The sequence below is a fragment of the Necator americanus genome, chromosome IV (assembly GCF_031761385.1).
Source record: "Necator americanus strain Aroian chromosome IV, whole genome shotgun sequence".
Lineage (NCBI taxonomy): Eukaryota > Metazoa > Nematoda > Chromadorea > Rhabditida > Ancylostomatidae > Necator > Necator americanus.
The window spans coordinates 24,809,178-24,834,927 of NC_087374.1; the positions used below are offsets into that span (position 1 = coordinate 24,809,178).

Here is a 25,750-nt window from a genome sequence, read left to right on the forward strand (position 1 = left end):
ACGATACGGCTATCATGTCTACGCTCCGTGGCTGCAAAGCACGCTTGACCAACGCGATCAACAATTTGACGCGGCTGGTCAACTCGGCGAATTCCAACTACCCAACCGTCTTCCATTCGGACGCCCACCCGGCAGTACAGCTCCGCACCCTCCAGCGTCGAATCGAGGACATGGGAAACGCTAAGATCTCCATTGAAATAGCATTGGAGACATTCCAACAGCGCCATGAACATGCCATAAGCTTTATCGAAAACCAACCGAACGCCATAGAGCTTATGGATGCCTTTGACATCTACTGGCGCGATCACAAAGGTGACGAAATGGAACCAACCGCAACCGCTACCATCTTTGCCCTAGACGATCTTATCCGCAAGGAAACCGAACTTGCGGATATGCTTCGCACCACCATAAGCGCATCCACCACACCACAATATAACCCTACTAACACCACTGATGAGCCGATGGATGTCACATCCATCAGAAACCCTACCCTGACACCACCACATATGTCCGGAGGCTCATCACCACCATACCCTGCTGCGGATACCATGAATGTACAACTCCGCAAGGTAGAGCTGCCTACCTTTGATGGGGATTTTTCCACCTATTATGATTTCTGGGCCAAATTCAAGACCGCGGTCCACGATAATCCATCCCTATCCACCGCTGCCAAATTTATCCATCTTAGTAGCAGCCTTAAAGGTAGCGCCGCACTTGTTGTACAGGGGTATGACATAACCGATCCCTCCAACTACCACCTAGCCATTGAAGCCCTACGCAGACGGTATGACCGTCCGCAGTTCACCCATAATTTCTTTTTGCAGAAATTAGAGAACTTGGCAGCGTCGTCTGCCGCCGCTTCATCGCAGAGGGACACATTATGCCAGATCCAAGCGTGTATCCTGCAGCTCAACCGCTTCGAGGACACGTCAACATCGCTATCGCTCAAGAAACTCATTCGCAGCAAGTTCCCACGAGAGACTCAGCTGGAAGTGAACAGGATGGAACACCGGTCAGGTACTATTTGGAAGATGCATGAGTTTCTTGCTGGTATTGATGTGTTTATTCAAGAACTTGAGAAACTTGACGATAGCCACTGTCCTCCACTTAACCACGATCAACCCTATTCCGCATTATCCACCACATACCGCAACCGCTCACCATCTCCAGAACCACTTTATGATCCGCATAGATGTTGTTTCTGCGGGTCGAGGAACCATCGCTCGACCCGCTGCACCACATCTATGCAGACCTACGTTCGCCGTATGATAGTCCGGAACCTGGACCTCTGTTGGAAATGTGTCCAACCAGGGCACATGGCCAACTCTTGCCGGGCTCCGAACTGTCGTTACTGCCAACGTAACCATCACACCATTCTTTGTTCGTATTCATCTGTTTCGCGTTTTTCTCGTGATAGGTCTAGGCGTTCTAATGATAATCGTCGTAATAGTCGTAATAGTGTTCGTTATGATCGATATACTTATCGTTCTCCCCGCGGATGGTACCCTTCTAGGGAATCGTCCCGGGAAAGAAGTTCTTCACGCTATTCCTCTTCATCGTACGATTATCCCTATTCACCATCTAGGCGCCATCCCCGCGATAGAGACTACCACCATCAGTCTCATCGCAACCATTCTCCCTATCGTAGATCTGAACGTGATTCAGAGCGAATGCGCCACCGCAACCAACGCCGCCACTCACCGTCTCCATCTTCAGCACCTTACGGGGTCAGATTTCGTGCTAATCCGCGCGATAGTCTCTCACCCGTACGCCGCAGAAACCATTCCAGCCCAGAATCCAGTAGCCATGTCGCCGACACGGACGACGAGATGCGTAACGCTCTTGATTGCCGTCCGGTCGACGACCCCACCACCCTTACCACCTCATCTAACCACCAACGCCCTCTTCTTATGACTGTTAAGGCTCACATTCGTAATCCTAAGACGAAGACCCTTGAAACGGTCAACGTCATGCTGGATTCAGGAGCCCAAAACAGCTTCATAAGCAACGCAGCCACTAAGCGTCTATCCCTTAAACCCTACGACCACAAGCCGCTGACCGTCATCGGATTCGGAGGTCATCGTTCGACCCAAGAATCCGGTACAGTCGACGCCACCCTCTTAGATGCCGCAAACAAACCATTTCCCGTAACCCTACGAACTCAGGAAGTTCTAACTTCCCAGTTCAAACCATATCGTCTCAGTAAAGAAGACAAACACGCACTCCGCACATTCCGCATTAACCCAGACAGCCTTACCATCAGTCGCCACGTTACGCCAGATATCCTGCTGGGTATCGACTACTTCTGGGAGGTCCTGAAAAAGGACTCACCGAAGCAGTTACCCTCAGGATTGATGCTCGTTAACACGCGATTCGGACCAGTTGTCTCGGGTTCAACCTTTTTTCGTTGATTTACTGAGACAATCGCAGAACCATCTAACCACAGCACCATCTACACCACATCGCTCTGAAGACGACATCACCCGCCTATGGGACCTCGACCGTTTAGGCATAACCGAGGATCCCGATCCCTCTGTCGACAAGGAGGAGGACGCACGGATCCTGAAACGTTTTCAGGATACCGCCCAGGTGATTGACGGCTATTTGCACGTTCAATTTCCCTGGAAGTCATCCCATCCTCGCCTTGCCGACAACAAAATGTTAGCCCTTAAGCGTCTTCAGAGCCAATACCGTTCCTTCCAAACCAAACCAACCCTTTGGAAAACATATACCGCAACCTTTACGGACTACCTGGAGCAGGGCATAATAGAGGAGGTCGACGAGCATCAGTTCGACGACCACAGAGTCTATTATATCCCGCATCAGGCAGTCATAAAGGAAACATCGGCCACCACTAAATTGAGAGTCGTGTTCGATGCGTCCTCCCACTACAGAGGCGCACCGAGCTTAAACGACTGTCTCCACTCTGGCCCCGCAATCCTACCAGACATGGTAGGAATCCTCCTCCGTAGCCGCTTAACACCCTATCTCCTTATTGCCGACGTAGAGAAGGCTTTCCTTCAGATTCGTTTACAACGTAATCAACGGGATGCCACTCGTTTCCTTTGGCTTCGCAACCCTAACCTACCACCAACTCCGGATAATCTTCGGATCTTCCGGTTTACCCGCGTACCATTCGGTATAACCGCATCACCATTCCTTTTAGCCGCATCCATACTGTATTACCTCCATCTTGAACCATCGAAGCCGCTCCACAAGGAGATCGAGGACAACATCTACGTCGACAATATCCTTCTTAGTGCCTTGTCCGAGCGACAAGCCATTAAGAAGTACCGCTCTTCCAAATCCCTATTTAACTCCATGCACATGAACCTTCGAGAGTTCTTGTGCAACTCCAACACCGTTAACCAGTCCATAGAGCCATCTGATCGAGTCAGGAATCCATCCTCCGTGAAGCTCCTTGGTATTCCCTGGAATTCACGCACCGACACCCTTCTCATACCACTTAAAACCGCATCCGCGAATGTGTACTCGAAGCGCACAGCGCTCAGTGCATGTTCATCCACCTTTGATCCACTTGGTCTTCTCACACCATTCTTAGTGCCCTTCAAGGTATTCATCCAGGACATCTGGAAGAAGGAATACCAGTGGGACACTCCATTTGACCAAGAGGACCATCAGCGATGGGACGAATTGGTCCAGCAACTCAAATATCCGTTGCCACCAATTCCACGTTTCATCGCTTCCGCAAACCGCAACACCACTTATGAGCTCGCAGTCTTTGGAGACGCCTCACAACGTCTCTTTGCCTGCTGTGCTTACCTTATTAGCCGCTCACCATCAACCACTTCTTCACAGCTAATCATGGCTAAGTCATTATTAGCGACGGCTAAACTCCAGATGACTATGCCACGATTAGAGTTGCTCGCATCCCTAATAAGTGTGCGTCTAGCACGCTTCCTCCATCACCAACTCCATCTTAAAATCCGCACTATCCATTTCTTTTCTGACTCGAAGATAGCGCTCCATTGGATCCACTCATCTCGTCCACTTAAACGGTTCGTTCAGAATCGAGTGAACGAGATCCGCACCATTTTAACCACCTTCCACAAGACAGACGTTCAGACGAAGTTCTACTATGTGCAGTCAGACTCTAATCCAGCTGACTGTGCAACTCGTGGACTTTCGACCGCTGACGCTGTCAACCACATCTGGTGGCATGGACCATCTTTCCTTCGTGCTCCACAGTCGGATTGGCCTAAGGCCGATACGGACTTTGCCCTACCTCAGGATCTTTGTCCTGAGGCGGAGCACGAGTTTCAGGCCCTTAGTGTCCTTCCGACACAACCATATGAATCACCATTCCGCTTCCGTGCCACTAGTAGTTACCTTAAGCTCATCCGTTCAACCGCGTATGTGCTTAAGTTCATCAAAGCCCTATTCCAAAAAACCCGCATACGCAATTACACCCTCAACCTAGCCACTGTTGTACTGTCCAAGGACGTTTCAGCCTCGGAGATCACCAACGCGGAAACTCTCCTCATTATGGAGCATTACCGCGAGAGTGAATCCACGTTGAAACGACTACCACTGGACAAGTACAACGCTCACCGCGCTGCAGATGGATTGATCCGATGTCCGAATCGATTAGATCATGCTCGGACTTCGTCTCAGTCATCTGCACCAATCCTTCTTATTCCGGAGCACCACTTTGTCCATCTTCTCGTTATGTACCACCACAAAACCAGGTTCCATTCAGGTGTTCATGCCACAATAGCCGCTCTCCGCACATCATATTTCATCCCTTCCATCAAAACCACCATCACCAGAATCCTTCGGCTCTGTACAGTATGTAGAAGAGCCCAAGGACACGCTTACCGCTATCCTGAGATGCCTAGTCTCCCTCCGGAACGAGTCAACCGCTCTAGACCGTTCCAGAAGGTTGGACTAGACTACTTAGGACCACTCTACTATAGAGATCAGCTCCATTCTCAGGCCAAGATTTGGATCTGTCTCTTCACCTGTATGGCAACCCGCGCTGTACATCTCGAGTTAGTCCACAACAACACCGCATTCGAGTTTTTGCTCGCCTTTCGCCGTTTCATTGCTCGCAGAGGCACTCCGGACCTCATTATCAGCGACAATGCCACCACTTTCCGCTCAGCTAACGATTCCCTACAAAGCACCATCTATAACCGCAAAGCCATAGAAAAGATATCCACTCAACTCGCCAACCGCAAGATCGAATGGAGGTTCATCACTCCTCTTTCCCCATGGAAAGGAGGATTTTATGAACGTCTAGTCGGTCTCTTCAAATCCGCATTCAAAAAAGCCATCAAACATACCCTATTACCACTTTCGCAATTTCAGACCCTGGTTGCAGAAATTGAAGCAGTGCTCAACTCCAGACCACTTTTATCCATCAGTGACACATCATCTTCACCGCATGTCCTTCGACCAATAGATTTCGTCTCACCGCAAGTGGAACTCCAATTACCATCTCCGCACCACAACCCTCTCTACATCCCTCCAAACCGTCTTTCCGAATGGTATAAGGAGACACTTGCCGTATTGAACAACTTCTGGGACATTTGGTACAAGGACTACTTATCCGCAATATCCGCACGTCACCAACACCGTATCCATCAAGGAAGGTCAAGTCCACTCATTCCATCGGTAGGAGACGTTGTTCTCATTGCCGATAAGAATGTTCCACGTGGACAATGGCCTTTAGCCATCATAACCACTATCCACCGCACCAAATCCAACATACCCAGATCAGCCACTGTCCGCATTGCAAACGGTCATGAGTTGCAGAGATCGATCAATCAACTACATCCATTGGAGATTTCTGCAAAGGAAGACCCACGACCGAAGAAGAGCCGCCAACAACTGCAACCCACAAGGATCCAACCACCACGAGCAGCCAAACGGGTACGATTCGCACTTGGTACGAAGCGAGCGTGAGTATTTACTTGCTTTAGTATTTTGTGTTTTTTGTTTTCTCGTTTGATGCTTTTTATACCTTTAGTTTGATGTCTTTTTTGCTTTCGGTGCCATTTCCATTGCATTTTGCTCCATTTCACCATTTCTTGTATTATTGTGTTTTATCCCTTATTACCATGTTTAGCCACGTTTTCCCATGTTTTACCATTTATTTCCATGTTTTCCACTTAATTACCACTTTATTCCACCATTTTTTGACCCTTCCGCATCCTTCCGCACCCCTTTTGCACCCTTTCCCACTCTTCCGCACCCTTCCGCATCCTGCCGTATTCCTCCGCATTCTTCTGCATACCAACGCACCCTTCCGCACCATACCTTTATACAATATGCTTCTGTTCCTTTATTATTATCATTCAATTGTTTCTATTTTTCTTCCTCCTTCATTGTAGTGTGTAGTTATATGTTTTTCTCGTATTATATTACTCATTATCTTAGATTTGTAGTCTAACACTCATCTTTTTGAAGTTTTCTCTTATTTCGTAATATCTCTATAGTTATTGCGCAATAGCGCTCCGCCCTTTACTTCCTTACATAGAAGTCATTCTTTTAGGTTTATTCTTTGTTATTCTTTGTCTAATCCTTATCCTTTTCCTTCTTAGTTGCCCTTTCCATCATCCCATTACTAACCACTTTACCACGCACAACGCCATCTTACCACGTAACAACCACATACCATCTTATATCAACACATCGTACCACAAACCACATATACCACCTTTACCATCTCCAGTCAACCACCACACGGCAACATTCCATCTACCATCTCATCACGACATAATAAACCATCTTCATCACCGCACTTACCACCATACTTACCACCACCACAGTTGTACGGCCCACTTTGTGAGGGAAGGGACCAATCAATGACCCCCCTTCGTTTGCTTGACGCCATCTTTCGACATGGGACTTCCACCCCCTTCAGGAAAAACCGCAGTGAGGAAGCTAAATTCTTCCTCACAACCTCACCTTGGCCCTCCTAGGAAATTCCATCAATTTCTTTATGTTTCAGGTACTAGTTGGGTCCCACTGTCCACCATCCATCTATAGCCACAGCCATGTCGAGCCGCTGCTTGTCGAGCCGCTGCCCATGTCGAGCCGCTGCTTGTCGAGCCGCTGCCCATGTCGAGCCGCTGAACGCCCTTGTCGAGCCGCCGTCATGTCGAGCCGCTGTTGTCGAGCCGCTGCCGTCATGTCTCACCACTGAACCCATGTCGAGCCGCTGAACCCATGTCGAGTCGTTGTTGTATATGTCGAGCCGCTGCACACCGCCGTCTCCTCCTATTCAACGTCGTCTTCATGGTCAACCACTTGTCAAGCGAACCAGTACAACGCCACGAGTCGTCTACGTCGTCATCAGGCAAGACCTTTGCCTGCGGGCATACACCTGCCGTCCTGTAGGGTAGTCTTAGGTAAGCATGGGCGGCAGCTAGAATAACCCGTAGGTTGTGTTTGTCTGACTCGTAGATGACCGGTTCTCGGCAACCATTGGCCCTTCGGGGTCCCACTTGTGGCCAGTACCATCAGGCCTCCATCTTCTCCCTAGCGGTTCTTTTCGGCCGCCCCCAGTGTCGTGCCCGGCACGACTTTCCCAGCCAGCCGGCCGCCGTTCTCGCGCGCCGCGTGGGAAACCCTGCCAATGGCAATGTATTACGGTAGCGTTCCCACGCGGCAGCCATATATAAGGGCTGGCACCGAGCAGTCGGGGTTCCAGTTCCAGCTTTTCTTTCGCCACTCTCCCGATCTCGGACCAGTCTCTTATTCACATTATTCATGGTGTCGTGTTGCGTCGCGTTATATTCCATCTCGTTCGATAGCCGCATCGCCACACCACCGCAACAACCCTATCCCTGGCTGGCTGCCCACGGGGTCCGAACCGCAACCCTAAACCATCTGCTGCCGAGAGCCACCTAACCATCTAGCCATGACTGGCCCCTTATTTGATCCACCTTTATGTCGTGTATATTTTGTGCGTGCCGTGTCGTGTATTGATGTATTAAGGATAAACCCTAGTTGTAAAACCCTTGTAACCGCATTGCACCCTAGGAACCATATTGGGGCGTGGGATCAAGGGGGCAGCCCCGAGGCCCCCAAAGGGGGAGTCGGGGCAGGGGGGAAGGGACCCTCGGATCGAGCCCGCAGGGTTCGGAGGGGCTAGGCCGCCATACGGCGACTAGCCCAGCGCAGGGCCCCTCCGGATCCGGGCAGTCGGCCCTGGGTCCCCCCACCGATGCCCGCTGCTCCTACTCGGAGCGGACCCGGGGCACGACAGTGCTCAAAGGATACCAACTACACTTGGAAAAAAAGACGTATTCGAAGCTTTAGTTGTTCTAACTGAAAATTGATTGACAACAGCATCAGATTGGAAAAGATAAGGGCCTTTTGTCATATTATGGAAATCGTTAACTCACTTAACTAATTATTTAAGCGGTTTTCAGCATGTTTATTTCTGGAAAGAAAAATCCTTGCAAACATGATGGGAGCAACGGAGAGTGAAGTAGACATGCTGAGATATAAACTACATAGGAAGCGCCCCGCACGCAATTGTCACGGTGTATGAGAGGTCCCATTCAGTTCCTGTATTCCTGTTAATTTCAATTTCTTATGTAATCCCAACAATCGAGTACTATTCCAGGGACTTGTCTCAGTACTTTTTTCACACAAGATTTCAACTCCGTGTGGCCTGTCTCATCACGCCTCAGCAGTTCTAGCCCCGACGCACCAATTGTGCGCCGTAGGGCCCGCTTCAGTGCTGTCTGGAATTTCGTCATTGACATACCCACACAAACCACACACACACAGGACAGAATATTGACAATACTACTATTATATAATGTATATAACATTGAATATTATGTGGCATGGTAAGGAAGCACCTGGCGATCCAACGCACATAAAACACTTCCAAAAAGGGCAAAAACGGATGTGTCGAAATTTTTTTCGCGCATGTCCTCGTTGAAACAGCAGTAGTGCAATTTCGCCACACTGTGGAGATAAGAATGAGTCACATGAGTCAAAGGACACAAATGAGTAAACATCAGACGACGTATCAGATGAAAAGCGAAGCAACTGAATTTGGGAGTGCAGTAAAGTGCTGGCAGCGGCTTCACTGCGCAGTAAAGGCACTAAATGAAAAAAAAACGGAGTAACGACGTTCATAATGCTTCTTACGATTCCGAAGATAGGCATTTTCACTCATTAGAGAGGGCGGACTTTAAATCCATAGTTTTTTAGTTTATCTTTTCCCCGGTATCTAAGTTGGTTCCGTACCGTTTGGAGGTTTTCAATCCATATCGGCATTTATTATTAGTGTTTCTTTAAAATCTGAGATCTGTAACAGACTAGAAACTTTGTAATTAAATGCACTCCACTAATTTTCTCATCAAAATAGGAATCACGGAGTAAATATACCATATGTGTAAACTACATAGAACAAGTGTGGAATTCAAGTACACGTATGTGTGCGCATTAGCATAACGTAAACTGACATAGGAAAGTGACAAAAAAAAACAGCGTAACATAAACTAACACGAGAACAATAGCAGTTTTGCGCATCGCCTAATCACTTTACAATACCTTTTTATAGCAATGAAATCAAAACAATTGCTTTATGGATGAGCTTCTAGGAAACGCCTGGAAATATATACAATGTTCTATATGGAAAATAAGCCGAAAGATGAGGAAAAACAACGGCTTCAAGCATCCGACAGTTCGTCAGCTAACGCACCACACAAAATGAGACATCAAGCTTTATCAATTTTCCCAACGAAACACGATTAGAAACGTAGCGGAGAGACATTTTGCGCGATTTTCATCGAAAATCGCAGAATTGTCGGGCAGCATAAGCTGATTTGAATATGGGAACAAGTGAGAACGATTGAGTGAATCGAAAAACCAGTCCATTGGATCAACAGCGCCGAAGCGGGCCGAGGGTGCCAGAGCTAATGGGCGCGTTGCCAAAAAGGGAAGAGGGCCCGCTGACGTTCAGAGATTAACGTGGATTGGCCAAATTGCGGACAAAGCGCGCCCGCGTGATATGGAAAACGACGACCAAAGATGTGCTGCTACTAAGAAATGCGTTGATGGCGATATCGTTTGAAGGATTTATTCGCCATATACTTCGAATTGCGATTAGAATAATAATATAAGCCGAGAATATGGCAATTGTATGTGTTTGTGGATGAAATTTGTTGGGAAATCCATGTCGCGTTGTATATTTTCAAATTGCGCAAAGCTTATGCAAGCTTATGTTCAAGCAAATGGGATTTTTGTCAAGTGTATACTTTGGCGATAATATTTTTTTTAAATGTTGGAACGATTTTTTTTAATGAAAAGGAATGAATGGTTAACATGCACTCAGCTTCCCCGATTAGTGTTCTTTTCACATAAAGGATAAAAGGATAAAGTTTCTGGCGTCAATCAATCCGCTTGGGATGCGCCCCCACGTCCACTTCTATTCAGAATCGTTTGAGGTTCACGAACGTGTAACTGGCCTATACAATGACTTGCGGTGGCTAGCCGATGTGTCAAGTTAATGTTTTTATCCTCCCAGACGAGTCTGGTACCAATTTATCGACCCCGGAGGGATGAAAGGCTCGGTGAGCACTAGGGTGGACTCGAACCTCCGATCGATCTTGCAGGAAGCGGAACCTCTAACCGCTACACTACATTCGCACCTCTTTTCACATACGTTCTAAAAAATAATGATTTATGAAAATTCATCAATCAAGTTTGCAGAAATAAATTTCTCGTTCGAAGGTTTCAATTGTACTTTTTTTTGAGAAAGTGTCAAGAACAAATGTCTGTACATATACTTTGACACGGAAACATTGAGAAAAGTGCGTTTGAAACCCTTTGGTTTACAGCTTGTACTTTCACTTATGACTTCGACAGTAATCCCGATGACCAAACAGATAACACTATAGAGGTCAATTTTGATACCACTACGATCTATCATTGGAAAAATCCTACACACTAACACTTCATGGAAATTAAGAAAAGCAAGGAAAAAGCAGCAAAAAGATATTTCGTGAAGAGAGAAAGAAGGAAAGAACGGAAGGATGAACGGATTGTTGACTGAATGAATGGGCTATATTTGTGACTTGCATTGTGAACTAGCATAGATCATTCATATGCAGTTGCAAGGTCAAAAAATAATAAGTGATAAGTTGATAGTAATATTGTTGGACTCGGACTGCCTAACTAACTCGGAGTTGAATTTACTCAGATAAGAGTAAATTCAACTCTAAGTTGGGATAAGATTTAGTTAGATTAGATAATAGTGGATGACCTGCAACACTAACCGCATAACCAATAATACGCCAACATAAGGCCGACAGTTCGCCCTGGAAAGGCTTGTACGCCTAGAACCGCCCTGAAAGTTTGTATTTCGGGAGTCAATCTGAGTCGAAGGTGCCTTTCAAAAAGAAGCTTCCCTTTACCGAATAATATAAATCGCTCTTGAAATCTACCAGAAGAACTGCGTTTCTCAAAACTAGAACTGCGCACACAACCCCAAGATCAAACGCAAATAAAGTGAAAGGCGACAGTCGACCACTCCCTTATTCTGTGGACAAGCGCACGTGAAAGAACAGAGACGAACAAGTTCGAACAGCTTCTCACGCGTCGTTGACATGCTCCACCATGTCAACCACACAATTGAGACGAGTTCCGCGAGGAATTTCAGGAAAAAAAATCTGCGTAAAATGTAGAACCCAGGTTGTTCTCCACAGGGAAACCACATGGTCCCACTCGCCTTGGAGGACAATCTGTAAGAACGCGGCGGTTCACAAGCCCCGCTCGGTCTCGGTGAGACAGGTCAGTTTGTTTTTCTTTTGGAATCCTTGCGTGGTGTACTTAGAAAGATATCGAGGCTAACAAGGAGAGAGAAGAAGTCTGACGAAATATGTGCAGCATCAAAGACCTCGGACCATTCTCAGGGCCTTGATAAAGTCGAGATTGTCGAAACGTGCGGCCACAAATAAAATTCCACCAAAACCTTGTTGATAAAACAGGAAAACATAAATGATGTAAGCGGCTATGGTCAAATAGGAAGTAGGATGTGGAACCAATTACATTTGCTTTTTATTTATTTACTTTGTTTCTATTTTGACACCGCCAAACACGAAATGTTTCTAGGGCCAACGTCAAGAAAATGCTCCAGATATACGATTTTATTACAGTTCCTTCTTTCTCTATGCATTTGATTTACGCTGAATTTTTATATTGTAGATATCTTTTCCTATCCTGCAACGAATTTGAACGGTAAGCGTATTGGGAGCATTTAAATTTCAATATAAATAAGTGGATATACGTTGTAGGTATCCTGATGATGAGCATGATGAGCCGATGTCAGCAGATTAATGGAAAGACTTTGACGGATGGAGGAAAGGAGCAAAGTATAGGGTAGAACTCTTCTATTCCACAAAAAAAAATTCCTTTTAAGACCTCAATCAAAGTGTGGTGGGAAGATGAGTAGCTGGCTTAAGGTCTCACAGGATATCACATCTGTGCCACTTAGATTGATTTCATATCTTATGATTAACATCGAATCGGTTTATAGTGTTGAAGTCACAAATAACACCTGCGCTAAAAGTGACCAAGAAGGGTCACGTTGAAGGAGATGTAATACATGATCCAAGAAAAATTAGTGAAATGTGTGGAATTTCATCGATTCGTGAAATTCTGCTGAGAAGTTCAAGACGGTTGCACTTTGCATTGGTATTGCAATTTTGTTTTCCTGCGTCATCACCCAATAATTCACATATCGACATATCAACGTATGAAAAGAACGGAAACGAAAAGAAAACTGCGAAACTCGTCCACTCTATTCAGAATGGAAACAATTCTCCCCATTGTATAACTCATTACCTAAAACTATTATTGTCCACAACACGTCAGGGCCAGATATTAACGTTCTACAGGTGTTCTACCGGCAAAAATCTGTGGAGAATATTTGAATGAGCACTGTCTTTGAGGATAGCATTCCGTAATTTCGACCAAACCACAAAACATGTCCCATTATCGAAAGATGCACGAATGTGATGCAAAAACCACTTAACTATGCACATAACTGATGTGTGTTCGTTTGCGAGGTTTTTTTTTCTTCTGGAACAATCCTTGTTTGTGAAAAAATGTGTCTGAAACAAACGCTAATAGAAGACGACCACTAAATATTTCATGATTGTTATTGACTTCCCTTCATTTAGTCATCGAACGATTCTAATGAAGGCTGTATCAGATAAGAAAGAAAAGGACGAGGGAAAAACTGAAAATCCTGCAGTATGAAAATATTCGGCCGCTATTATAACGATTGCACAGCACAAAATATTCCGATGTCGGCGTATCATAATCGATCAAAATTTCAATAAAATCGGATTTATTTGCCAGCTGATTTGACACGAATATATGTACGTGTATGTGTCGCCCCGATTGGATTTCATACAGAACAAAGGGTGAGGTAATACCAAAAAACTGAGGTTCTTCACTCATTTATTTGCAATGGAGTGTTACTGGTTCAATCACACTCTAGATAAATAATAGTTTAAATCAGCTTGCGAAATATTGACTTGTAATTTTTCAAAGGAAAAAAATTCGTGTGAGTTGCGAAGAGCCAAAAGCAGGAATTTCTAAAACCATGTGCCGACTTGCGTAAGAATTGAGGGAGGAGAGGAGTTGCAAGCTCAGGGAAATCTCGCAGGTTCGAGCTTCCAAGATCTTAGAGATTGAATGACGAACACTATTCACCTCGAATTGCCGTTCATTCCATTTCCTTCCGCTTTCACCTCTTCTCTATTTTCGTAGAAGAAATCGAAGAGAGATTTTAAAATTTCGGAGAATTAATTTGGATGCTTCTTATTAAATTCAGGATTAATAACCTCCTCAAGAAATATTGATAACTGAACATAAAAAGCGAAGTACAAGAGAGAATTGATTGAAATAATCTGCAAAATAACTAACTTTAGAGGAATACATAAAGGAAGTGAAAATTAATTAGAAGAACTGGTAATTATTCAGAGACTTCCATGGATTTAGAGGATCATAATCATTGACGAAAATCCACAGCATCACTTCCATTGAGGAAAATTCAAGACATAACGAAAACAAATACTCTAACATTAATAATAATACATTAATAATACCAGCTGTGTGCGTTGGAAACTTTGGGAGCCACTTCAAACCTTTCCAAAATCACCTTCTGCAATTTTAAAAGTTTAAATGTTAAACCATAAAAGTTATTGGCTTTTTTGCTTCGAATTTGAACTATTGCCAAATGTCCGACGACTACATACGCAGCGGCTTTACACTCATAATAAATGCATTTATTTGAAGCACACTTTTTTAGGATGTAGCCATAGACAAGGCGTAGTTCATTCACGGCTGCAAGGAAAGGTGAAAAATGGTGCCTGGTCAAAACAAGCTCAGAAAACAGGTTCTAAGTAACTGCATTTGTCAAGTCATTGTCTCCACACGATGTGTTGTGGCACGTAGCAGCGAAGAATTTGAGCAAGGTGGTACCCATAAAAAGGATGTCGTCCTCGGCGGGAATTAGAGGAAAATGTTTGTATAATCCATCAATAAAACCCTTTCCTGTGCTGAGTGTGACGAAGCTAAGCCAGTCATGTGAGTAGGCGATGGTTGAGGTCATAAATGGAGATAATCCTCGTTGAAAAGCAGACGATCGAACAAGTTTCGAGCAAAGCGCACAAAACTGCACCTGATTTGACAGTATGCAGTGAGTCGCCTGATCTGAGCCTCACTACGATAACAGTGTATTCTGTGTGTAAATGGAATGGTAAAGATGTAAACAACGTAATGGACAGAGGGGAATCGATGTGTCGGCAAGGGATTCGAATGTGAGAGTGCATGCCGTGGCGGGAAATGACGCCACTTCGAACGACTCCAAGGACAAAAGCCATCGGCGAAGAAAGCGAGCGGCAACCTTGATCGCTTGCGCAGCAGACTACTTCGTCAGTTCCAGTGAAGCGACAACAAACCTAATGAGCATGTGAAGGAGCCAGTTGGGCGAATTGTCAAAGATGAGGTGAAAATAGGTGAAGGAGCTGTCAGTTGGCAGACGCTGACAGTAGGACGACAACGAAAATTTCCAGTCAGCTTCAAATTTGAGCAGGAAGGTGAGCATGCGAAATGGAACGTTTAATTTGCTTATTTCGTTAGTTTTCCTGCTCATATTGAGTGGAGTCCCATAAATATGAGGGATCCCATGTACTCGGGAGAACATTGAGTACAATTTTACCCAAAACGAAATGAGAAAAATCTACTTTCAAAGGTTGAATGCTGATCATCTCCAGAAGCTGGGTTTAGCACCTGTGCAGATATGATAACCACATAAAAAAGTGGGAGAAGTAGCACTTCCAAGTTGCTTTCAGTATCTCAGAGGCTAAATTGAATACTTTAGAAGCGTTTACGAACTAATTTCTTTCACGTTTGTTTGCGTTCACTTTCTCCACTAATTTGCTTCTGCTTCCTTAGACTGCAACGTCCTATCACATTTCACAAGGATATCTGCATTCTGTCCAGAACCACGGTGTATAACGCTGAGATGTGAAGTGGAAAAAATAAAACGAACATTTCTTAGGGGAAAAGAGGAAGATAGAAGTGGAGCACTGGTCTATATAATCATTGGCTGTGTGTACTATAAATTAAGCACCTTAACATTTTGGTAAACCTGAGGAATTCCATAAATGACCAGTGATTCGAATGAATGTGCCTCAGAAGGCGAGAGAGCTGCGAAAAATGAAGGGATTTTCGAAATATTTGTAATTTTTCACATGGGTTCGTCATTTGTCAATTCCCAAATGTTTCATTAGTGTCGCTCGCACTTTTTATTAGGTTGAGTCGAAAGTTCTCGGACAAATTGACAATATTTTTTATTTACTTTACAATTTTCAAACGATAACTGCAAATCATTTCAAGTGTGCCCCATTGGCATCGATGATCTTCCGCCAACGTCAAGGCAGATCGTAGATGTCTTTGCTCCAGAACGCTGGGGACTGTTCCTTGAAGAACTGCTCGAGTGCCTTTTTGATGTCGTCGCGGGTTTGGAAGTCTTGACCACCCAGATGACGTTGGAGATAGGAAAAAAGGTAATAATTCGAGGGAGCCAGATCTGGGAAATACGGTAGATGTGGTGAAATGGTCCAGAAGAACTTCTTCAGTTCAGCGTTGGTCATTTTTCCAATGTGTGAGTGTTGTTGTGCTGGAAGTAGATTTCGCGCTGCTGCGGGCGTACATTTTCGAGATTTGTCTTCAAATTCTTCAGTTGCTTAATGTAAACTTCTGCGGTCACTGTACGTTCCTAAGCGAGCAGCTCCCAGTATTCGACGCCGTGTACGCTCCACCAGATGCAGAGCATAACCTTTTCGGCATGTACGTTGAGTTTAGGAACGCCTTCTGCATCCGTACCTTTGTCAACCCATTGGGCACGGTGAATGTTAGAATAGGAAATCCACTTCTCATCCCCGGTGGCTATGTGCCCAAGCCAAGTGTGGGTGCGCTTGAGCGTGAGGAGAAAAAGTGCCGTATCAGCGCGGCAGTCCATCTCATACTGCGTCAGAGCATGTGGTACCCATCGACCTAGTTTTCGCACCTTGCCGATTGACTTCAATCCGCGAACAACTGTGGTTTGACTCACCCCAAGAGCGACTGTCAGTTCGCGAGTGGTTTGATACAGGTCGGCTTCCTCCTGTCTCCGCAGCAAGTCCAAAGACAACTTCATCGGGCGTCCCGAACGGTCTTCATCTTCGATGGAGTAGTCGCCCGACGCGAACTTCGAGTGCCACTTGTAGACTGTACTTCTAGCCGGGGCATGTTCCTTGTAAACTTCCTTCAGACGTCTATCGATATCCGCGGGTCCTTGGCCAGATAGATGGAGAAAGATTATGACTTTGCGGAGGTGGAGTGACGACGGCTTGAAATTGCGCGGCATGGTGGCAGGAAAGGAACTAATTCAGTGTAATTGTTAACCTACACTTTGAAGAGAATTTTATACTCTATCAGACGGTAGCTAATTCGTCCATTTTTGTCGGCTCTTTGCTGAGTGATGATCTCTAGAAGTCGTCACTACCACATTATCCGAGAACTTTCGACTCAACCTAATAATTTACTTTTTACTTTTTCCAGTTTTAACAAGGAGCACTAAGTGTAATAATGAATAGAGCTATCGTTACGAAGACAGCCTCATTCTTTCCAATTTGCGTATCGCAGCTCCTACACTCCAACTGTGCTGCGTCAAAACAAGAAACTTTCCATCTTAGAAAACAGTGGAGGCAGAGAAATGCCGTGTAAACAGTTTCCTGCATATATTCGGCTTATATCCCAGATGCAGTAAGCTACCGTAAAACAGTTAGCTCCAAATCGGAGAAGAACGGCACAGAAATTGGGACTGTCCAAAAGCGAAGCGGAGTAAGTAAATAGGTCAGAGAAAAATCAAAAATAATGAAAAAACTTCCAAAATTGTTCAAACAAACGGGCAATGCAAGTGCCTTGCAAAAAAAATCGCTTGGATATTTAGACACAAAATAATCGCCCTGACAGGTGCGTGTCTACACAAATATGTGTAATGGACATCCTCAGTGAATTGGAGCTAAAATAGTCCTCTCAGAACGACGCGAGGTTGTCAAATCGCTACAAGCTGTTTCCTTACCTAAAGCTAACACAATTCAACTATCTAAAAGCCGTGGTGCAATTTATCTACATAAATACAACCGTCGTATCCGGTTTCACTGCTAATGAAAAGAATTTTGCTACTAATGAGAAAAGAAAGCTCTATAATCAACCTTTTTTTCTAGAGAAGAAGGGTGAGAAGGGCGAAACTTGAAAAGACGTGAAAAGATCAGAGTTTAGAAAAAAAGAATGTTCTGCACTGTTAGAACTAAAACTCACCGACGGAACACTTGTTTTCCATTATTTCATTATTATATTCATGTTGCATCAGTGTTGTTCGCGCTTGCAATCTGAGTTTTCTGGAAACCTAAGACTCTAATTTAGCCGGCACTAGGCTCCATAATGGTATAGTAATGTTTGCTTTAGAATAACGTTTCAGTGGCACAATTTCAAGAGCTACAGTAGGCAATACATTTGGTTATGTTTGCTGGAGGTGCGCCGATGTGGTCGGCTTTGAATAATTAACATCTTGCTGAACAAGTTTTTACCACGTTGTTTGAGGAATGTTCAAACGAAAGAGATTGAGAAAAAGTTGGTTGGAAGCCATAGAAGGGGAGGTAGAACCAACTTTTATTGCAAAGTCTGCGGGAGAAGTACCTGTTGTCGGCAGGATAAACAAATAAACAATAAACTTGCTGCGATGAATAACCATGAAAAAACTGTGAAACGGTACCATACGATGAGTATGACAGCAATAACGTTGAATCTGGACTAGTAAAATCAATCTTTTTCCGGTTCACGTAGCGTTCTTTATCCGGCTTTTCTTACGTAGACCAGAAATACGGGATGAGGAGCGATTATTAGAATTCGATCTATTGAGTGTTCATTACTATCGTTTTAAATAGGTTCGAAACAGCGCCGCAGAAATCTATGAAATGTATACCACACGCATACCAGTACACAAAATTTGCAAACTCCGTTCCTATAGGACGAGTTTTCGTGGGTCTAGTTGCACAAAGTATACATTCAAAGTGTGTACAAGTACAGAGATGTATTTGCTTCGAGATCCAAAATTCGTGAAGTATAGGGAATGAAACACACACTGCTAAGTTCGTTCGATTGTGCTTTGCGCGCAAAATTGCAAAAAAAAAGCGTGAAACACAAACTCAACTGCGTTTGGTTGTAAGAAGTTCGGAAAAAGAACGGCGAAAAATATGTAGTGGACCAAAACTCCTCCCATGACATGCGAGACAGAAGCCCTTTCCACCTGACCACGAGTCAGTGCTCCAAACATGCTGAAGTGCTAGAGAGCGTAGTCCACATGTACGCCTAACAAGTGCAGCACATTCTATCCAAACAGCAGCACAATATATACTAACAAGCTTGGTTTATAAGATGTGAAGATGTTAGCTTAGAGCGGTTATCTGCATCATGAACGAATTGGGTCGTCCTTAAACTCTCGACGACAAAGCGCTTTCTGCATTTCTGGCGCCAATCGACTTTTGCTAGCTATATTTGAACAAGGAGTTATTAATAATAAGTAATGAAAGGTGCTTTGAATACAAGAAACTCCTGAGGAAATTAGGAAGGTGAAATGAAATCTATGGAAAATAGCAGTGGAAAAGATTCGATTAGCTCTTCGATAGGACGGCTCACCGTTGAGCCGCGCTGTCAAAGAGTTAATCGTATCTTCACCCATCCTGTTCGGTCATTGGTGAGAATTCACGTAAAATCTGTCGCTGTTCTGTATTTTGCAAAACGCTACGTCTCGGTCCAATGCCTCAACGCCCCCTCGACGGCGTCTTTAGATGTTCCTTCGTAGCTTCTGTACAGAACTTTTTTTTGATCCAGGTATCACTTTCTACTTCGGGTTTTGAGGTAATCCCAACGCAAAGCAAGAAAGGGGATGCGATGATTTGCTTGTAATGTGATTAAAGAAGGAGATTTTATGTGACCTCTTCAGAAATTGGGGCAAAAAGTTGCCACTTCCTACATGTCATTCCTCGGTTCAGTGTATCCACATCTGCATAAAGCCATTCAATATAAGCCTCTAGTGAGGACTAGTAGACTTGGCGCTGTGAGGATGTCAGCGCTGAGAAATTGTGTGACCTGTGGGCCAACGTCTAGCACAGTTCTGCCCACATACACGCAGTGGAGTACGGGTTAATACAGTGCTCTCATTTCATAATGTTTTCCCGTAGCTTTCGCATGTTTCTGTTACTTTTAGCTGCTTGCTAGTTCAACGCAATGTATTCGCCTCAGCAGCTACTTTTGATGTTTTTTCCTTGTAAAGTATGCCAGGAGTAGTTTTCTTTTGATAATATTCAAACTTGAGTTGTTTGTATGCTCTTTTCTGTTGCCGAAGGACATTTCAAAATTTCTAGGATCCTTTTTTTGAATTCAAGTATAGTAGTAGTGGTACGTAGTGGTAAGTATTCAAGCAGGTAGTATCACATCTCTCAAAAAGGATTTGAATTCGGGCTAAGATAACGAAAAATCCCTCCCCATTTGAACTTTGATGCTGTGGTTGTAAAATACTTTTCGCTAGATTTGAAAGTGTCGTTTAACAATGTTGCATAGGGCCGTGCATAGGGCCCCACGAGTTGTAAGAGAACATGAAGATGGAAGATTTACACTTAACTAATCTTGTTTTTAAAGTTAACTGATTCTCCTAACTCTGGATCGGACAGGAAATTATCTATGCCTAAGTTTTGTGCTGTGATTATTACATTATAATTATTGCATGATGAATTTGAGCAGGAAAAATGATGGACCCCAAAACTATTTGTGAGATGATGGCATGTCGATTATTTCACTCGAATTTTGAATGCAAACTGGTTTTTATATGATTTCGAGCTACTCAAGTTACCCAGCGTCACGTTTGTACCAATGGCAATGCTGGACCTCTTCGGTTACCCCATTTCGGTTCCGACTTTCGCCATAACAGGATGGAGTAAATAGCGATGTGGTAAGTGTGGCGCGCTTGGAGCCGGAAGAAACGATCCCCATTTGGATGTGATTGATTCAGTGACTTACCTAATACGTGGATAAGTAATCGAGAAAAGTTGCTTTAAATGGGGAATAAGTAAAATTTTCTCATCCAGAATTTATGTGTCAAAAAGTGTGCGTCTCTCAGAAATACACACACATACATACACACATACATACATACACAAACAAACAAACAAACACATCCTCAGTTCTGGTTGCTGTTTCGCTTTTTTTTATCTCACACAGCATCAAAATTTCATCAATATAACAAATGATTTTTTTAGAAACAAATATCGATCATGCTCAATGACCCTGTGGCGTGATCTCCTACCTCGCCAATTCGCGGAATGCGGAAGAAAACATTGTCCTCAAGCTCTGACTCCGATACGGAAGATACGCAAGGTTCGAAATCAATTCTATTTAAAAGAATTCCCATCTGTGCAATTAAGAGCAGGCTAAACTACGAAAGCCCACATTCCGGACTGGATGCAAAGCGAAAAGGGCGCGTGTGCTGTTTGCCTTCAGATGTAGACAAGCACTGGCACCGCAATCAATCAAATCTGTTGGATTTATTGTCAAACGAAATGCGAATAGGATGCATACCGAATGTATCAGCAACGATGCGTGCCCTCGCGACGGAACATAGTTGGACTGAAGTGATGCATAGGATTTAGAATGACACGAGTGTGTATGCTTATTCACTTAGTGTGGTGGGAACGTACATGCAAGTGTTATATAACGGTGCAAATGTCAAATTTGGTAATGAGAATTATACGTGATGTGACATAAAGATATAAAATATAGGGGGCGAGGAGAGCACTCAACCCCGCTCTTATTTCTGGAAGTAAATAACTAAACCAGTTGGAGCCTAAGCATTAGCCTTAGACGATCTGTGACCTGTAAGCTAAAGTTACTTAAAGGAAAGGAGTAAAGCAGTGCTTCAAGAAATAAGAGCGCGGTTGAGTGCCCCTCCTCACCCAACTACATTTTCCCCAACATTTGTATTTGCGTAATGTATAAACAGTTTTGTATGGCATACGTGTTAGCGTCTCTTCCAGATAATCCAGTGGTTCGCATGATTATGTACGACAGCAAAGGGTGACAGAAGTACGGCCTACGATGTCAAAGGTAACATGAAAATAAGAAAAAACATTTTATGATAGAATATCGTAGCGTAGTAATAGAATAGTAGGATGCACTAGAGGACATATTCTTCATGTAGGAAAGAAGCACACAGTAAGAGTGAAAACGCAGTGGTAGAGCACCAGTATATAAAAGCCAATCAACGCGAGCACATAGACGAAAGGAATCATAAAAAGTGACCTGGTTGACACTGCAAGATTGGTAAGATGTGATATTCAAAATCAGATCTGTGCAGCGTACACTACATAACATATTCGACGCTTGATAGGAACAGGAAGGTAAGGATTCTATCATTCTCCCCAGGTCTCACTAGCATCGGTAGCAGAGAATTGATTCCAGGAATTCTGCTGATGAGGTTTTTCGCCATCTTATAGAACTCAAGAACTAGTTTGTCTAGACCACTTTGAGCTTTGCATATCGTCATGAATTAACTCTGAAAAACATTGCTACTGGAGAAAAACATCCCATAAAGAGAAGGAAAATTCACTTGCTCGGCTCTTGATTATTTTCCAATAGACTTGAAGTTGAAAGACCATATATCAGTAAAGCAAAACGGACACAAGAAAAAAAAACAAATTTGGAAGCTTTCTCGCACCTTCATAGAACCGAGTATACCATCGACTAGGAATTACTGCGATTGAGTCTGAAGAGGTTATTTACGAACCCGTTTACCTTATTTTGCAAAAATGTTTTATACGTACTCAGCGTAGGTACCTTTCTGACTTTCTAAGTAAGCAGCCTGAACGTCCCGCTAAAGAGGACTTTAGACATTCTGTGGTGTTCGCCTTGATCGCCTTCACTGATCAATGAAAATTAATTGTAGTAGCATTTTCTGTAAAACTGGAATTGTGTTTTTCTAAGAATACTCTTTCTTTAAAAAAGGTTATGCGAGATATTTCATAGTATTCTTTCTAAATGCGTCAGTTCTACATTTGGAGAAAATTCAAACTTCAGCTTCAAACACTCCTTCGATTCCAATATAATATAGACACAATTTGAGAGCATTACTCAAAGTATGGGTTTCCCTCTTGCTTTTCCGCGGCAGTTATCACAGAATGGTGTCTAACAAAATGGCGTGAACGACATCATCGTTCTGATGATGATAACGTTCCACTTCAGATCATGTAAACTGTCGGCTACTATTTAAGCAGCCGGTTGCATCCGTGTTTCAACTTTATGAAGAAGACATGTTACAAACGTGCTAGGAAATAGGCTTGCGAAGGAGTGTCAGAGGTGAAACGCAACAAGGGTAGCGGCCACGGCTATGAAGCGGCTGCAACGTCTCATCAACCTTTTGCGACATGCACACGAATACATTTCGCGGCATTTCTGCACCACGGTACATCAAATCCACGCCGCTCATCCAATTTTACCGCTGTTCGACGCCGGCCCATCCTTCTAACGCGATAGGACCCGCCGTTATTATGAACATGATTATAAAATAATCTACCAATTGGAAAGCAGTGTAAGAATGAAGCAGTCTGAGCTATGTTAGCTCCTGATGCGTCGTTTCTGTTAGCAAGTCGGCTTTGAAATTTCGAAAGTCAAAATAGCAAGAGTCTAAAAACACCGGAACACCGTAGGTAACTGGAAATAGGAGGTGTAGTGCAAGTCCCAAAAAAGTGTAGGCGACATTGGCATTCTTAGATGTGTGATGGTGAGAACCTTTATTTTCAAACTTTCAGTTAAACACTGTGCAACAAAAAGGCCCTTGGAGAAGAAAAGAAATCAAGTAGAACACCTATTCCTCGTAGTATAGGCACCCAACAAAAACTTCAGTAAAAGAAACGATAAAGAGAAAAAACACAAACACACATTTATCATAACGCATTTATCCTGAGAAAAAAAGGAGGAAAGCCAGATCAAACAAGAAAAAAACATTTCAAAAAAGTCCCAAGAATATTGGTGAGATTGTATTTGTGAAAGAGAGAATGTAAGGTGCAGATTTTGGAAACAAATTCTCCATGTTCTCAGAAGGATTCACCGTAGCGTGCAAATATGTCCCATAAAGAATCTACTGCGATTAAAGTGAAGCCCACAAATCACAAGTGTTCCAGCAACGTTCCAGAAAGAAATCCACCTTACGGTACAAATTTCATTAGGTTGAGTCACGTCTTGCGTTTTGTTCTCTATGCATTTTTTGTGGTGATGATTTTTGTTGCGATTCCGACATATTGAGCTCTTCTGCTATCTCTACGTTGTTTGATGTAGATTTTGTTGTAATATTGACTTCAAAATATCGTCATCGAAGTCTGAAAGATCACCCAATTCCCGCACCTCCCCCCACCCGTCCTTGGTTTATCTCTTAACGTCTCACATTTCCAAAATAGAACCTGACAAACCAATTACTAACGGCCGGATCGGTCATCACTCCTTCACCCTAAACACTGCATTTTTTTTTAGCCGTTGCCGTAGCATTATTTCTTGGTTTAAGACTCCAAAGCATAATACGGCGTAATGCATTTTTTTGACTCTTCATTCTCATATTGAACAAAAAACTAAACGTAACGTCCACTGCACTAGACTGCTGTTCAAAGACTAACCGTAGTTCTGCCTGGGTTGCGACAACAAAAATCTCTTGGTTGGGTAACACTTCACAGATGCAGAAGAAGCCAACAAGTATTTTCTAGTCAGGAGTTCAGTTCCTGGGAACGTAGCAGCATTAGCATCGGTATTCCGAAAGTCAAAAGGATTAATGGCCAAGAACGGCGCAAGTGCATTAGTATCCTCCTATTTCCTAAATGCAATTGTCAAGCAGTATCATCTATAGTGGAGTCAAAACGACATGAAGCACAGTTCTGTTGCGTAAGCGTTTGCGCTCGAAGCTGCGCGGTGGAGCTAGCAAGTGGAATCGGGGTGGGACCATTGCGAACTGCAACGATGAAAGGTGCATGGGACCCATTCGATCCTACCCGCTGCTCTCCGCCGCATCGCTCCAGGTGCAGTCGCTTACGCAACTGCGCTGTGCTTCATGTCGTTTTCACTCTACTATACGCTCTAATGCCAATAAGGAACTTTTGTAGTCCTGTCTCTTCTATGTCACTACAACATCACTCAATTGCTCAATTTAATCCAGGAGTAGAAAGCACTCCAGTATGATAATGTCTTTCTAATGTTGTGTAGATTATCAATATAGATGTCTGTGGAGATCTTAAGCGAGAACCTCTCCTGCTAAATATCTGTACAAATTTTTATACCGCCAATCTCAAAATGATAATGATAAAGCTAACGTTTGCCGTCTATGCAACACTTTTCAGTCAATACTTGCTCTACAAAGACGTGGATTTTGTAGGAATGGTCAAACAAAGAAAGCAGAGAAAGGATTATCCACAGTGACAGGCCGTTCCTCCTCAGCGAATTTGTTGTGCGCACAAACACGCATTCTATTGCGATTTCTTCAACCAGCCGTAGTGATGAAAGCTTTTTATCTCCCGCAAAAAGTTATCCTTCATACGAAGATCTAGCATTGGACCTAAAGTTGAGGTTCTCACTTGTTAAATATGGCTCCATCAAAGAGTAAAGAACACGGTTAATCAGAACTCAGGTTGAGCTCAAGAACCAGTTTTTGCTGATTTCGACTTTTTTTTTAACAAACGTCAAGTGATTTAACTTATATGCTGAATGAATTTGCAATTTTTGTTAACAATGTGCGAAATAACAGCAGAACCGGTACAGTACGGGCCAGAAATCAAAAATTGTTAAAGCTGGACTGGCCCACTCCGGGCACCTTTCTGCTCAATTTATTGGTAGTAGCGAAATGTGCTCGAATTAAGCACGGAAACCATGTACAGAACCGGAGAACTAAATGACGTAAGAAAGTGTGAGAGAAATAGTGGAATATGTAGAAAAAGACTGTCCTACTTCCGAAAAACCTTACACTTTGCGTCACTTTTTCGGAAGTCAGGATCCAAAAGGATCAAAGTTTCATTTTTTCAATCTTTTTTTTGATTTTTTTCCAGAGTAGTTTCAAAATTTGGGGACCAGAAGTCGCAATTCCGCTCATCCTTGGTCACAACCTTTGTCTCAC

General features: G+C 43.7%; 7 protein-coding genes across 9 annotated transcripts; 3 read left to right on the top strand and 4 right to left on the bottom strand.

Moving 5' to 3' along the window:
• Positions 1-14: 14 nt before the first annotated feature.
• RB195_002584 (uncharacterized protein) lies at positions 15-5,928 on the top strand (the record flags this gene model as incomplete). Of its 2 annotated transcripts, XM_064199912.1 has the most annotated exons (2): positions 15-2,391; positions 2,447-5,928. In XM_064199912.1, 2 exons carry the CDS (start codon positions 15-17, stop codon positions 5,926-5,928), a joined length of 5,859 nt encoding a protein of 1,952 aa, XP_064055792.1. The 2 variants fall into 2 exon arrangements, with proteins under 2 accessions (XP_064055792.1, XP_064055793.1); XM_064199911.1 differs by lacking the exon at positions 2,447-5,928 and having other exon boundaries at positions 15-2,411.
• RB195_002585 (uncharacterized protein) lies at positions 2,659-5,928 on the top strand (the record flags this gene model as incomplete). Its single annotated transcript, XM_064199913.1, has 1 exon — positions 2,659-5,928. One exon carries the CDS (start codon positions 2,659-2,661, stop codon positions 5,926-5,928), a length of 3,270 nt encoding a protein of 1,089 aa, XP_064055794.1.
• A 1,051-nt stretch (positions 5,929-6,979) lies between these two features.
• RB195_002586 (uncharacterized protein) lies at positions 6,980-7,347 on the bottom strand (the record flags this gene model as incomplete). The annotated part of the gene is made up of 2 exons (XM_064199914.1): positions 6,980-7,245; positions 7,332-7,347. The coding sequence occupies 2 exons, from the start codon at positions 7,345-7,347 to the stop codon at positions 6,980-6,982; spliced, it is 282 nt and encodes a 93-aa protein (XP_064055796.1).
• On the bottom strand, positions 6,980-7,882 carry RB195_002587 (uncharacterized protein; the record flags this gene model as incomplete). The annotated part of the gene is made up of 4 exons (XM_064199915.1): positions 6,980-7,097; positions 7,174-7,359; positions 7,437-7,597; positions 7,808-7,882. 4 exons carry the CDS (start codon positions 7,880-7,882, stop codon positions 6,980-6,982), a joined length of 540 nt encoding a protein of 179 aa, XP_064055795.1.
• Positions 7,883-9,621: 1,739 nt separating this feature from the next.
• Positions 9,622-13,251, top strand: RB195_002588 (uncharacterized protein; the record flags this gene model as incomplete). 2 transcript variants are annotated; one of them, XM_064199916.1, is made up of 5 exons in its annotated part: positions 9,622-9,673; positions 11,740-11,781; positions 12,196-12,228; positions 12,285-12,369; positions 13,173-13,251. In XM_064199916.1, the coding sequence occupies 5 exons, from the start codon at positions 9,622-9,624 to the stop codon at positions 13,249-13,251; spliced, it is 291 nt and encodes a 96-aa protein (XP_064055797.1). The 2 variants fall into 2 exon arrangements, with proteins under 2 accessions (XP_064055797.1, XP_064055798.1); XM_064199917.1 differs by lacking the exon at positions 9,622-9,673 and adding an exon at positions 12,103-12,145 and having other exon boundaries at positions 11,608-11,781.
• Positions 13,252-15,935: 2,684 nt separating this feature from the next.
• RB195_002589 (uncharacterized protein) lies at positions 15,936-16,157 on the bottom strand (the record flags this gene model as incomplete). Its single annotated transcript, XM_064199918.1, has 1 exon — positions 15,936-16,157. The coding sequence occupies one exon, from the start codon at positions 16,155-16,157 to the stop codon at positions 15,936-15,938; it is 222 nt and encodes a 73-aa protein (XP_064055799.1).
• A 125-nt stretch (positions 16,158-16,282) lies between these two features.
• RB195_002590 (uncharacterized protein) lies at positions 16,283-16,912 on the bottom strand (the record flags this gene model as incomplete). Its single annotated transcript, XM_064199919.1, has 1 exon — positions 16,283-16,912. The coding sequence occupies one exon, from the start codon at positions 16,910-16,912 to the stop codon at positions 16,283-16,285; it is 630 nt and encodes a 209-aa protein (XP_064055800.1).
• Positions 16,913-25,750: the final 8,838 nt, after the last annotated feature.